The sequence below is a fragment of the Pectinophora gossypiella genome, chromosome 23 (assembly GCF_024362695.1).
Source record: "Pectinophora gossypiella chromosome 23, ilPecGoss1.1, whole genome shotgun sequence".
Taxonomy (NCBI): Eukaryota; Metazoa; Arthropoda; class Insecta; order Lepidoptera; family Gelechiidae; genus Pectinophora; species Pectinophora gossypiella.
The window spans coordinates 8,933,642-8,947,844 of record NC_065426.1 but is presented as its reverse complement, the minus strand read 5'-3'; the positions used below and the strand labels follow the sequence as shown (position 1 = coordinate 8,947,844).

Genomic DNA, 14,203 nt, shown 5'->3' with positions numbered 1-14,203 from the left:
AGATATATTTCGTTCGAAGCGACTTAGTGAGTTAATATTTTTGATCTATGGGAGACTTTCTCGAAATACGCGGGATTTAGCCGGAATTCGGGTTTTAAGTACTGCCTGGTACAACGTTGTTTCAACCAATTTCGATTTTCGACAAAGCTATTTTTAATTTTATTTCTAAACCCCATGGAATTTGAAGTTAGAACTAATTGGTTGTATTTTTAAAGATACTACAAATACAACAAATTACCTGTTGGAAGGGGGGGGGGGGGGGGTCCTCTACAGTTACGGTCATGTCATTTATAAACTGTAAAATTATGCGAGGAGTGGATGTAAAGTACTTCTGCTTACTCCTTCGGGGAAGGCGGCGTGTTGCCATGCAATGTTATGTAAAATTGTATTGACTGTAAAAAGTAAAATTTCGGATGACTATTGATCACATTTCATCGATAAATAAAATCTGTGTATTAGCTGTAAGTGATGTTGAATGACTAGAAATTTTTTTTTTGTTCGGATTTAGCTTTTTAGTCAATAGTCAATCAAAATAACATCGTCATATTTTTAACTACATACTTAATTAAAAATATTTTAGAAAAAATAGGTAACAATATTATTTATTTAATTTTTTAACACAATTATTATAAGTAATTACATATTTTACACTTAAGTTTTTTTTATTTTATTCGCAAAATCACAATCGAAGGTACACCGTTTTGAGCTTAAATACTGACATTTATTGAAAAGCATATTAGAGAATTTACAATAAACTAAAATAATCGAAAAAGAAAAAGAAAATGTAAACAAAGTTAAATAAACAAAGTAAGTAGATGTAAAACGAGGTAATCATAATATAATGGAATATATTATGATGTATAGGCATATTTAGAAAACGAAATGAATCAATAAATATAATACCAAAAGAGTAAAAGTGTAAATGAATACTTACATACATTTTATACTCTCCTTTTTACTTTTTTATTTTTGTATTCATATTTTGTTTTATACAAGTGTGGAAAGTATTGTTTTATATGCGAGTGCTGAGTTCAAATTTCGAACTAGGGAAGTAGTAGATTGAATCACGAGTGCAACAAGTATTTTTAATAAACTTAAGTAGTACACTTTTAAAATTATAATAAAACCTTTTAAGAACACAGGATGAACATTCGAAATAAAATGACTCAAAATGTTACTAATAAATAGTTAAGAAAGCTGCAAAAAAAATTACATATTAAATTTAAAAGTGTAATACTTAGTTTTGCAGGCCAGTTATAGATTAATGACCGTTGTGAATAATTTAAACGCACCAGACACCAAACACATTTCCACTCGTGTGAAACATACCACTGTTCCCTTCCACCAACTGATTTCAGATTAGAGTTAGACAATATTATTGTCCTTATAACTGGACACACATATTTTTTGCCGTATATCTCAAATAGTTCAAACATGTAATTCTTTGAAGGTAACATACGTTAATCTGTCAACATATTTTATCTGTTTTTATAATTAAAATCTCTACAGCCAGTGTTAATACTGCTCATAGTCTCTCATCAGAGCTTTTCTTAATTACTAACGGCTTCAATCTGCTTCGTAACTTCACCAATCTTTTGCTAACTTTACCCGTCGATGTCGGGTTCCTCAAATCTGGCATAGATTTGCTTTCATGTACCGGTAGTTGTTCAGTAGACTTTGATATCGTTCCGTAATACCTTGGCATGCTAAAATCTTCCTGGTGCATCATTTCCGACTGCTGTTTCAAAGCCTGTAGACTCGTCTCGCCTTTATATTCAGGCAATGAAGGACTATCGGCGAAGAACCGTGGTAAATTATTGCTTTTAATAATAGGAGTATCAGGAAGACTGCTCAGTCTTATTTCACTGTCATTAGCCATTAACACTCCTACCATTGATTTGCTTTTCGTTAGAGGAGGTTTCTCAGGCACTAAATGTTCAGGAATGTTCAAGAACGAAGCACTCCTATGTGGAACTCTCGCTAGTACTTTATTTATTTTACTGGGGTCAATATTCTTAAGACTATCAACTCTATTAATAGTCGGCCTTGATAATTTGCTGCTACTATCGACTCTTTCTAAAGTTCTTGCGCTGTGGCTTCTAGGTAGATCTTTTTGCCGCAAAATTCCTTTGACGCTTTCAACTCTTGGTAAACTTAACGTTGATGGCAAAGCGACGACTGAAACAGGATCGTACTTATAAATAGGATTTTGAGTCGTTATTTTAGATTCGTCTTTGATTGTTATAGTACTAGGTTTGATTACGTCTTGTTTCTTAACAGATACGTTCATAACTAGTCCTTCTTCTGTGTCCTGGCTCTTAACACTTTCTTCTTCTTCATCGATTTTGAACATATCGTGAGAGGCTAATAGTTCGTCTTTGAACATGATTTCGAAGTCTGTCACGGGGGAGTTGACTTCATCTTCGAAGTAAACTTTGGTTCGGTTCGGTCGCTCAAGGTAGTCAGGTTCGGATTTAGTTTCCAGTTCATCCAAAGAATCGTTGCTGCCGTTCTTGAGTTCGTGATCTTCTCTGAAGATTAGCGATTTGGAGAACACCTGAAAATTAAAAGAACAAAACATTATGTTGTAATTTAGATTTTTTTTTTCATTTAGACATAAAGCGACAGCGCCATCATTAAGATAACCCAAAGGTACTTCTGATATTTGGCCTAAGATGGATATGATGCATCGTATGGTCACAAGGTTTTCATCTAAATAAAGTCTGAATCCAAGAAGCAAAATGTCACAATGCACGTATCATCAACATCACATCTACAAGGAAAGGTAACGATATTTTGATTGGGCTGTAATTTGTAGCCTACAGTAATAATGAGTAAAATTATGCGTTTCGATGTAAGTGGAATTATTCCCAGTAGTTCCTTGTAGAGTTGTCTTCCGGAATGGCAAGTGGGAATTTTCTTCCCATCTGGCACCGGGGGGAATGATAATTTATTGATACGATTTCTTCCCTAGACAACTGTCTAGTGGACACTCTGATCAGTATGGAAAATATCTTCTCTTTTTTCAATCACATAAAGCTATTGTTCAGCATCAAGCAAAAACTACTGTACAAACACTTCCCTAACATATTTTGTTGTCTAACCTAAACCTTATCTAATCTAACATTTTTTTTATCTAACCTAGCCCTTTTTATTATCTAACCTTACCCTTTTTTAATCCAACACAACCCCTATCTACACAGCATCTAACTTAAACCTTTTTAAATCTAACCTAACCCTATTTTTATCTAACGTAACCCTTATTTTAACTTTTCGGACCTCGACACCTACCTCGTACAGCTTATCAGCGTGAAGAGGCACTTCATTGATCTCCCTCCCGAAGACCTCTCTCGGAGGGATATGGTTGTTGTTGATGGGCTGCTGAGTGACCACGCTCTCCAGACTGGCGCCCATGTTTGTGTAGCCATTCTGGTAGACTGTATCTTCTTCTAACCTGGAAGTAGATAACAGGGTTAATAAGGCCACATTGAAGCGACTTTTATTTTTTTACCTTTGATGGGTTTGCTCTTGGTCCCAGACTTGCCCGAAGGCATTGACGAGGCCCAAGATGGAACGAGCTCGCCCAGATGGTGCCTGTTCACTCTGGCCTTGAAAGCACCCGGGTAATTAAAGCACATAATAACGGGTTCTTACCGCGTTTAAATGGGGATATGAGACTCCCGATATTTCGACACTGTTGCAAGTGCCATGATCACGGGATGACAAAAACATAATCAAGCGGCAAAGAAAGAGGGTAGACAGATTATGTCTGCCCGTAGAAAATTATGGATCTACCTACTCCACTCCAATCTCATCAGTCATCCCGTGATCATGGCACTTGCAACAGTGTCGAAATATCGGGAGTCTCATATCCCAATTTAAACGCGGTAAGAACCCGTTATTATGTGCTTTAATTATGATAATAACCGCGTAAACTTAAAACACCCGGGTAATATTCATTCAGAAAATCAATATTATTATTTGGCGTTTGTTGCTGTTGCAGTTTCTTGTCATTTATTCTCCTGAGCCATAGCACCTTGTGAATTGCCCTTCAACAAGTTTATCTATGATACATTGAATATGATTCTGATTTCTGGTTGATATGCGTAAATGTCAAATTAAAAATAACTGGCGAACTGGCTGGATAACTGGCAAGGAGTGGGTGTATACTCTGCCTACCCCTTTGGGAACACAGGCGTGATGCTATGTTATGTTGTTACTAGTCCAAGGGGCTTTATAATTATACCCCTTTTTAACTCCCCACAGGTGTCAAATGCGTACAAATATGGGTAGTTTCCTAGGTCAAAAATAAATTATGAAATTTTGATTACTAAATGAAAACAGATCTAAAGGTGACAAAAAACGTTTTCTTCTTTTCTAAATAGGAAACCTCCTCCCGGCTTGCAGAGCTGCGGGTTCAAGTCCGAGTCAGATTTTTTTTAAATTAAAATTTCTCAACTATAATAAAGATTCAACTAAAACCTTTTTGCTGACAAAACCGTGAATAAATATGTATAAATACTCAAGGTCAGTCAGATTACTGAAGCAAAGACTGTATTGTTCCATGAATGACGACGAAATCTCACAAAAACCGTCGACGCGATCTATGTCAAATTATACAATTGGTTCGTTGAGAACATTTGGCAATAGTTTCTACGGAAACTTTGATGATGAAATATTAATTTGATTTGTCATTTAAGTACGTATAATATTACTTTTAAGAGTCAGGTTGATTTCCACCAACCTTCCGGTCGTCCCTCATTCAACGCTTATCGCTATCGTCCCACTAGGGTCGATTAATTCTTTCAAATATCATCCTCTCAGACGACGCCCTGAGCCGAGGTTCGCGCCCAACTAGGCACCCTCAAGCCTGTTTTCTTAAACGTTGTACCGGGTGAGAGCCTTCAGCGCTCCAAATTTGTCCGGCAAAGTAGTTAATGCCATCTGCGGCAAATCTACAATAAGTCACGTCAAAAAAAATATATACCCCGACACACCAAAATTAAGAGAAGCAATATTGGTAGCAACATTATTCTATACATAATCTGATCCAAATGTCAATCGATTATTATTTTTATATACGCATCTGCCATTTACATTTTATTTTTGAATAATTATGTACCCGAGAAATGAGGAAATAGGTAAACTGTACCATCAAGAACAACAACAACAAGATTGTTGTATCATCAACATTGTTTTAAGGGAACGTAGCCTGAAAAGTCCCTCATAATGTTTAATACACCACACCATCCACCACCACACCACCACTCATACACTACACCATACACTCATATACTCATACTTGTACACCGGTTAAAGAGAATTTATTTCTTATTTTCCAACATATTACATGTCATTTACATAAGAAACAAAGTACTTACATTTGTATACATATAAGTTCACACTTCGCCTAATATACTTACACATATGCATTTCCTTCACGCACTTCCACACATACAGAGACTGGTCTGCAGAACCAAGCACCACACTTTCAAAATTATGATAACTTTAAGTAGGTACACAAGATATATTTTAGAAATAAAACGGATTAGAAAAAGAGTTTCATTTTGAATTACTACGTAGATTACGTACACCATCATAGTATGCAAATAAAGAATATTGAATATCGAATAGGTTAGTTTTTATCAAATACTTTTTTATAGAGGCTGGTTGTGCAACCAACAAGACACCGTATGACAACTACATAATATGTATTGTTGTTGATGATGCGCGACTATGGTGGTGCTACCGTGGAGTCTTAGAGAGACCCGGGCCTTATTTCAAGGAAAGAAAATATAAATGACGTTTCAAGTTTGCTTGTTCAAAGTAGACAATCATTTATATAACTAGGCATTGTTTTAAACAATTTGTTCTCATCTTAGTGCAAAATATCGCGTGATCCATTATGGCACAACATTGATTATCTCGGTACACTCAGCTGACGCGAGAGCAGAGACCAAGGCCAAACAGATTACAGAAGCAAAAAGTGTATGGTACTGTATTGTAAAAAAACTGTATTGTTCCATGTGATTGTTCCACTTCATACTCTCTGGTTTTACAATTCAGTGCTCCTGATTTGTCCTGAATTGAAAAAAAAGGAAATTATGAATTTACTTATTACTACAATAATAGTTTAGGTTTAGGGCTGAAGTATTTTAGGACATTATTCATAAAATTTGAACTTAAAATTTAAATTTGAGTGCCATGGAACACATCAAGGTTTTCGCGCGAAATTGTATTGGTTAAAATTCTGGGCATCGGTGATTGTACACCCAAGAATATTTTAGATGGAGGGGTATAAAAAAGTTTTTAATTTTATATAAAAGACATTTTTTTTGGTTATTTTGTCCGTAGGACAGGCAAAGGGATCATAGCCCATACAGCCAAGTCATGTGTTCATAGAAGGTCTAAACCAAGTCTGGCGTATTTTTACAAAATTAAGGCCGAAGCCAAGTCTTAGTTTGATTTCAGAATTAAGGCCGAAGCCATGTCTTAGTTTGTTTTCAAAATTAAGGCCGAAGTCAAGTCTTATATTATTTTCAAATTACGGCCGAAGCCATGTCTTATTTTGTTTTCAAAATTAATTATATCAAAGACAGTAATAGGGAATTTTCAGTGATCTATTGCTTTTGCTTTTTATGCTTTCTTTTATTGTATCAAAATAGTTATTGCCAATTGGTACAGAAAAAAAGATATCATTTTGTAACATTTTCTACAAGGTTTCATTGATATACTATCTCATGACATAACGTTATTCAGATGAACGATAATGTACGTAATCTGAATGAAAATCTGCATATTTCTTGATAAGTAAGGATAAAGAAAATAACACATAACAACATGGCGTCACAAAGGGAAAATTTAATTGAAAAAAAAAATCTGTCTCAGACGGGACTTGAAACCGCAGCTCCTGTCGAGTCCCTTCTTGGCTTTTTGCGAGAAGATTTACTGATGACTGTTTTTTTTTATTATTCCTTTTTTGTGCTAGTTTACCTTTTAATTTTATATTTTTAATTTTGTGTTCATGTTATTTATAGTAATAGTTTGTTTTGTATATTCGTTTTTATATTGTTTTTTTCGCCATACCACACCCCGGACACTTCGTACAAACAATCTCGATTTACACGGACACTACACATTGACTTTGTGTGACGTCTGACACCATACGATTCAAGTCTAAACTATGTTCCATCATCATCAGCCGTACGACGCCCATTGCTGGGCATAGGCCTCCCCTAAGGATCTCCACGACGATCGGTCCTGCGCTGCCCGCATCCAGCGGCTTCCCGCGACCTTCACCAGATCGTCGGTTCACCTCGTAGCGGGCCTACCCACTGAGCGTCGCTACTATGTTCCATTCAAGAAAAAAAAAACTATGTTAGACGGGGGGTGAGGTAAACCTAACTCAGACGCTGGTGGGGAGCGGAGAGTTGCCGTTCTATATTCCGTAGTATTATTCCTTATCCTATGGCCATACAGCGCATTAGGTTACACTGTAATGCTGTATGCACCTTTATAAAGAAATAATTAAATTAATTTTGTAAAGCAACAAAATTATACCAAGGTTTTTCAAGACAATGGGACTGTCAAGTATAATTTAGTAGCATTATCTATGAAGTGCAGTACCGATAATAATTACTATTAGCACGCGAAGTCAAGTACTAGATATAATATCAATGTTTATTATGTACAGTGATCGGATATTCGCTTATTTACCTCACCATCACAAAAAGAGCCAGATTCTTGTCGGTGTAGATGTATCTTAAACTACGGAGAGTTACGTTTCATTCAATTTCGGGATCTTTATTACTAAAATAATTTGTTTTTAAAAAACCGCTTTCATAGTTTCGTAGCTTTCTTGTGATTTTATGAAGTTGAGGTGAATAAGGCATCGTATCTGACGATATAAGTAATTATGTCGTTTTGACGATCGGTGCTACTATGTGAACCCATATAAGTCATGACGTTCTGTAAAAAAACGAACATAATCACGTGGCACGCATGTTAGAATAAGCAAACTTATCGATTTCGACAAAATTTATTGAATCGATCGATAATTTTATCACGTTTCGCATGTTTGCCTTGCAAGAGTCCTAAACAGAACACGGATACAGGTTAAGACCTCAACGGTTGCAGAGGCGGAGATAGGAGCCATCGGTATGGCAGTTCAGGAAAGAAGTCAAGAGGACAAGTCACAGGGACTGTAACCTGGAACCAGACAGAGGGCAGAAGGAACTGTCAGTACTATTCAGAGGCAGAGGACAAGAGTCCTAGTACGGCTTTGAAACAGATTACTCTGGGCGCTATCCCACTCGCGTAAGACAGTGTACTGCAGGGCGGAACGCAAGAGGGATACCACTGCCGTATATTTCACTAAAAAAGTAGCATGAAGAATGCTGCACCGACAAGAGCGTGGCTCTCAAATTAATGCCCAGCAGTGGGCGTCGTACGGCTGATGATGAGGAATTTTTGTTTAACTTACTTGTAAGTGGCGATTTTCTTGTCGAAGCAGAATCTTTCTTCGCAGCATTTCCAGTACATAGTCTCCAGGCAACTGAAGACAACAAATTATTAGGTTAACAAAAACATTACTTCACTCACTGTCTCTGAGGTCCTGTGGTTTACCAGCTTGCTTCACCGGTTTGGACCCCGATACCGAACTTGCACCAGTGTGTTATTGTTTTCACTTACACAGTTGTCTTGATAGGCAACTTGATACGTAGACGGCGATACGGCTTGGCACGGAACAGAAAGCTCGGTGAGGTGTGGGTACTTAGTTCATCTTGCGATGGATGTACCTCTGACTACCTCAGTTGGAATATTGGGTTCTTACAGACGAACTGCAAGTTGTGAACGGCAGAGTCTACTTGAGCCGTCGCCACCTGTCGATGGCTGTCGTCGAAGCGTCAGCGGCAGCAGTCAATGCGTCTACGGCTGCCGCCGACAGAAGTTGTCGCCTGTCAAGGGCAGCCGTCGACAGGTGGCGACGGCTGAAGTAGCCTCTGCCGTTCACAACTTGCAGTTCGTCTATAAGAACCCATAGACATAGCTTACGTTATTATTACTTTCGTAGTCTACATTCGGTGTAAGCAGCCATTAACACGTTCACTGTGTATGAACCACATTTGAGGCACTAAATTCCAAAGTCATTCGTGCGTGTCCCATATGTGGGCAACATTTTTTTGCCATAGTGTTTCTATGGACATATATTCCAATGTGTTTATTGAAAAATAACTGCATGTGAGGGGTTGATATCTAATTTTCATTTACTCATTGAACGTGTTAAGCTTATTGCACCCTGGCAGAACTGGCGAAATATCGGTGCCTGAAGGCCGTATAAAACGGTCCTGACGACCCGATTGCTTTAGCCATAGAGGCCAATCAGCTCGCGACAACAAACACTTCAGGACCCCAATCACGTCGGTGTGGTCGATAATTTTCTTCAGCGCTTATCGCTATTGGTCTACTAGGGTCGATTAATGCTTTCAAATATAATGGTTTTAGACGACGCCCTGAGCCGAGGTTCGTACCTCACTGGGCACCCTCGTCTTAAATTTTGTACCGGGTGAGAGCCCTCAGCGCTGCCTATTTGTCCAGTTAAGTAGTTTATTCCATGTCAAGTCCACCAATCTCCCAACTCGTCATCATCTCCTTAGCGTTATCCCGTTTCCACAGGGTCCGCTTACCTATCCAGAAGATTTGACAGGTCCTTAACCTTCCAACCCGCGAAGGGAAAACCAGCCCAATACAGGTTAATTCATATACTTCCGAAACGCATTTCTCGGGAATGTTGGTGTAGGCGTGTGGGTGTGTGTCGGGTTCCCCCAATTTCCCAACTCTGGTTAGGTAATAGACCAATTTTTACCCAAAAGTAAGTGTTCTTATAATTACAATCCGAGTCAAATCCTCGATACACACTAGCACCTTGAATAAAGAATTTCTTTAAGAATAACTCACTCTTTCACTTCACTAAAATCGTCTTTAAGTCCTTATTTATATTTCACTCACTTTATAAACTTTACATGGAACAAATAAAAGAGAAGGCGAACGTCGTGTCTTATAAAGAAGTCAAAAAATTGGCCTTTGATAGACAAGAATGGAGAATCCGTAAAGAGCGTGGATCTTAAATTAATGATGATGATTATTGATAACTTTATTCTCACGCAATAAACACGACATATATTCAGAAAACTCCGTGCAAAATGCAGGTTTCCCTAACTAACATGAATTTATCTTGACATCTGACTGTCCGTTATCATGATAGAAGGGAAATATACTATGACGATACACGAAGGATGTAGCGAAACATAAGTTTGTTGAGAAATCGTTGTTTAATTTTGTACCCTATCATAAATTCATGATGAAGGAATTATTACTCATAATGGTGGGTCGCTAAGCATAGAATAAGAAATACTACTACGTACAGGGACTGTAACCTGGAACCTGACAGCAGTAACTGTCAGTACTATTCAGAGGCGGAGCACAGGAGTCCTAGTATGGCTTTGTAATAGACTACTCTGGGCGCCATCCCACTTGCGTCAGACAGAGTACTGCGGGGCGGAAGGCAAGAGGGAAACCACTGCCCTATTTTTCCCTAAAAAGTAGCATGGAAAATGCTGCACCGACAAGAGCGTGGCTCTTAGATTGATGATGATAATAGAATGGTACCGCACCAGCGTTTGAGCTAGGTTTACCCCGCCCTCAAACATAATTTAAACTTGAAACGTATGGCGTCAGACGTCACACACACAGATGCGCGTGTACGATAACGTCAATGTGTAGTGTCTGTGTAAAATGAGGTTATTTTGTATGAAGTGTCCGGGGTGTGCCCTAAGGGCCTCTAGCTAGGAAAGATGGTGCCACCAACTTTTATTTTCAGCCGTGACTTACAATAGATTTGCTAGAGCGCTGTGAGCTCTCACCCGGTACAAAATTTAACACTACAGGCCAGTCACATCAGCTTAGGTGCCAACTTCATTGGGACCTCGGCTCAAGGCGTTGTCACCCGGTACAAAATTTAAGACTACGGGCCACATCAGCTTAGGTGCTACCTTCATTGGGTGCTAACCTCGGCTCAGGGCATTTTCTATGAATCAATAAAATGTACTATTTAGAAAGTATACTTACTACTGGCACGATTTACACAGGTTTAGAAGCATCTTGGTAATCACATAGTGCTGATTTGTCAGACAATCTTCTGGTGTCCAAGGCTTCAGGGCTGGAACCTGGAATTTAAGAAAATGGTGCTGATTACACATCATCTAAGTTTTTTTAAGTTTATTTTTTATCCGCAAAAAAGGAAAATCGATAGGCATTAAATTTATGGAACACACGTCAATTTTAGGCAGAAATTTAAAAAACGCCAATGACCCGACCGAATTAAGTTAACAGCACACGTCAAACGGTTGCATATCAACGGGATACCTATCATATTCGCCTGGGTTATTCATTCGTTCACTCATTCATTTTAAGACTTAGTTGTAAATCATCCGTTCCTTTCGTTTCCGGTGGAAAAGAAAATAACGGATATAACTTAAAATAAAGTTAGGAGGTGTCTGCAGGAAAAGATAAATTATGAAATTCTGATTACTAAATAAAACAGATCTAAAGGTGACAAAAAACTTTATTTTTCTATTTAACACGGTTATGAATTTTAATAAAGAAAAATGTAAAATAATAAGTGTGACATTTGACAAGTTTTTCTATGACGTCACAGTGTGCTTTTTCAAACAAATTCCATAGTAATTTCGTGTTTTGACGTTTAGTAAAAAGTAACAGATTTAACTAGTTAGAAACTAGCCTATTAGGTATAATGACGTCATTACTACTGTATCAATAATACAAGTGTCAGGAATAGAACAAACTAGACTTTATTATATTATTATGAGGTACGATTTGTGTGAAAAGTAAGTATTATATTTTTTATACTCACACGCAATCAGCCTAAAGCGTATTCATAAACGTCTCAGGTTGTTTTGAAAACAACTTATTCTAAAACGTTAAATATTTTCTTTTTGAATCGTTGATAAGAATTCCAAACGCCTACTTCCCCAGCCCCTTGACACTTCAGTCTGCTAATCCTCTCAGCTATGTGGGTAACATTGGTTCTCTGCCGGATCCATATTTCTGATGCGATCGTTTAGATACTGCATTAACAATATTATCCGTCCAAATAGTTAATGCCATTTGCGGCAAATCTACAATAAGCCACATCAAAAAAAGCATAATATATGAAGTTGGTACTATGTTTAGCCCACTAGAATAATGACCCTGATTCCTGCAGACATATCCTAATTTTATTTTAAGTTACACCTGTCATTTTCTTATCCACCGAAAAGGAAAGGGACGGATGATCGACAACTGTTAACTTTAAAATGAATTAATAATAAATTGCTCATTCGTTATTTAATAATAATTGTTCATTATTTATTGCTTTCTATGTATTGTTTTTAATATAGTCATTTTTTTTCTTCTTATTTTGCACTGTCTATCCCGCTACACTTTTCATTAAATTCATATCCTATACCTAAAGGTTGCCTGGAAGAGATTGCTACCTTAGCAATAAGGCCGCCTGTTGTACTACAAAATTTAATTATAATACTATTTTTATTTTTTTATGTGATTTAAGTGCAATAAAGAGTTTTTGTATTGTATTGTATTGTAATAACCCGGGCGAATGAAATAGGCATCTCGCTAATATGTAATCCATTTGACGAGTGCTGTCAACTTAATTCTGTCAAGTTATTGGCCAATATAAAATGTTGGAAGGTTATTAATCTTAAAATTAAATGTTGTCTACTGGATTCAGCACCAGTAAATTAATAACTAAGTACCTATGATAACACATAACATTACATTTTTATCACTGCACATTATGTTTTACAAAGGAAGCATAAATAATAATAAATCTTTCTTGAAATATTAATAAACATCTCAACTAGTAAGTAGGTAATGTTTCTTCGTCAGTAATGTTTCCTTTAGAGCCATCAATGATGACTTGATGACTCATCATCATCTCCTTAGCGTTATCACGGGGTCCCTGAATACTTAACAGGTCCAGTTTTTAACATAAAGGATTACCTGTCTGACCTACCGTCATGATCACTCATATTTTAAAAGAAGTTTTCAATATCTAACATGAATATTAACTAGATTAAAGTTAAAGGTTGCGAAACTATGGAATTTATTATGGACTATTAATTTACCTGCACTTTTATCGTCCAAGCAAATGGGCCTATAATTTAAAAGTATTTTTAATGATTTAAAATATTATTAAATAGAATTTATATAAATTATTTATAATTGTATATGTTATACAACTAATTAATTAATTTAAAAAGTAAGTAAACAGAAAAGGCGGGAACGGAAGTGAGAATTACGCGGCGAATGAAACAAATGAAGAACGGGGTTGGATTGGTTCCCCGACTTTCCTAGGAGACGTTTGTTGTGGAAAGAATTACGATGGAAATTAATAAATAGTCGATAAGGTCACCCAATTACATTGTTTTCTTGAAACTACCAACCCGTGAAGGGAAAACCAGCCCAATACAGGTTAAGTCTCACCTCCGAAATGCATTTATTTGGGAATCTGGGTTTCCTACTCCATTGCAATTCCGGTTGCTGGGTTGCGAACAGGCGCTCCCGATTTTAGAAGCAAGCCGTGTACAGTCATAAGCAATATCATGTACCCACTTTAGAACCCTGTTGCACTGTCATATTTGTCATTTATTGAGACTTACGGTTTAATTTGTCAAAAAATTTAATGTGACATGGTTTCAAAGTGTATACATAAATATTAGTACTCGTGACCGTACCATAGGACTAGTAAATCTTTTATCATTGGCCGTATTTTTTTTTCAAACCCTCTCCTTATTAGACCACAGAAACTGGGCCACCAGTTGTTATAATTATAATTTCCATCCTTATATAGCTTATGGAATTACACCGTTTCTTATCAAGATAGGCCCTTAATATAAATCGTTTGTTAACCTTTATACGGTCCGGATTGGTAAAGCCATAGTCTAGTGGTTAGAACGCTCGCCTTCTGATCCCAAAGTCGCAGATTCGAATCTCGGATCCAGCCTTTTACGAAGTATTAAATATACAGGTTATAGTGATATCGTAACGAAAACTTTGAGGGATGATTCAGACCATGATTCTGAGTTGATATCCAGTGGAATTTTCCGTCGCAAAAGTATAGAAC

At 37.1% G+C, this 14,203-nt stretch overlaps 1 protein-coding gene across 4 annotated transcripts in view; it reads right to left on the bottom strand.

The window, feature by feature from the left end:
• Nucleotides 1-662: 662 nt before the first annotated feature.
• Nucleotides 663-14,203, bottom strand: part of LOC126377562 (uncharacterized) — a 48,261-nt gene continuing 34,720 nt past the window's right edge. For 2 of the 4 annotated variants that reach the window (XM_050025362.1, XM_050025361.1), the window contains exons 2-5: nucleotides 11,128-11,225; nucleotides 8,483-8,554; nucleotides 3,292-3,454; nucleotides 664-2,557 (exon numbers count right to left, since the gene is read on the bottom strand). In XM_050025362.1, coding sequence (XP_049881319.1) covers nucleotides 1,526-2,557; nucleotides 3,292-3,454; nucleotides 8,483-8,554; nucleotides 11,128-11,159 — 1,299 coding nt within the window. In that variant the 5' untranslated portion in view covers nucleotides 11,160-11,225 and the 3' untranslated portion in view covers nucleotides 664-1,525. Of the gene's footprint in view, nucleotides 2,558-3,291; nucleotides 3,455-8,482; nucleotides 8,555-9,957; nucleotides 10,138-11,127; nucleotides 11,228-14,203 lie in introns of those variants that run through there. The other 2 variants (XM_050025363.1, XM_050025364.1) reach the window with 2 other exon arrangements.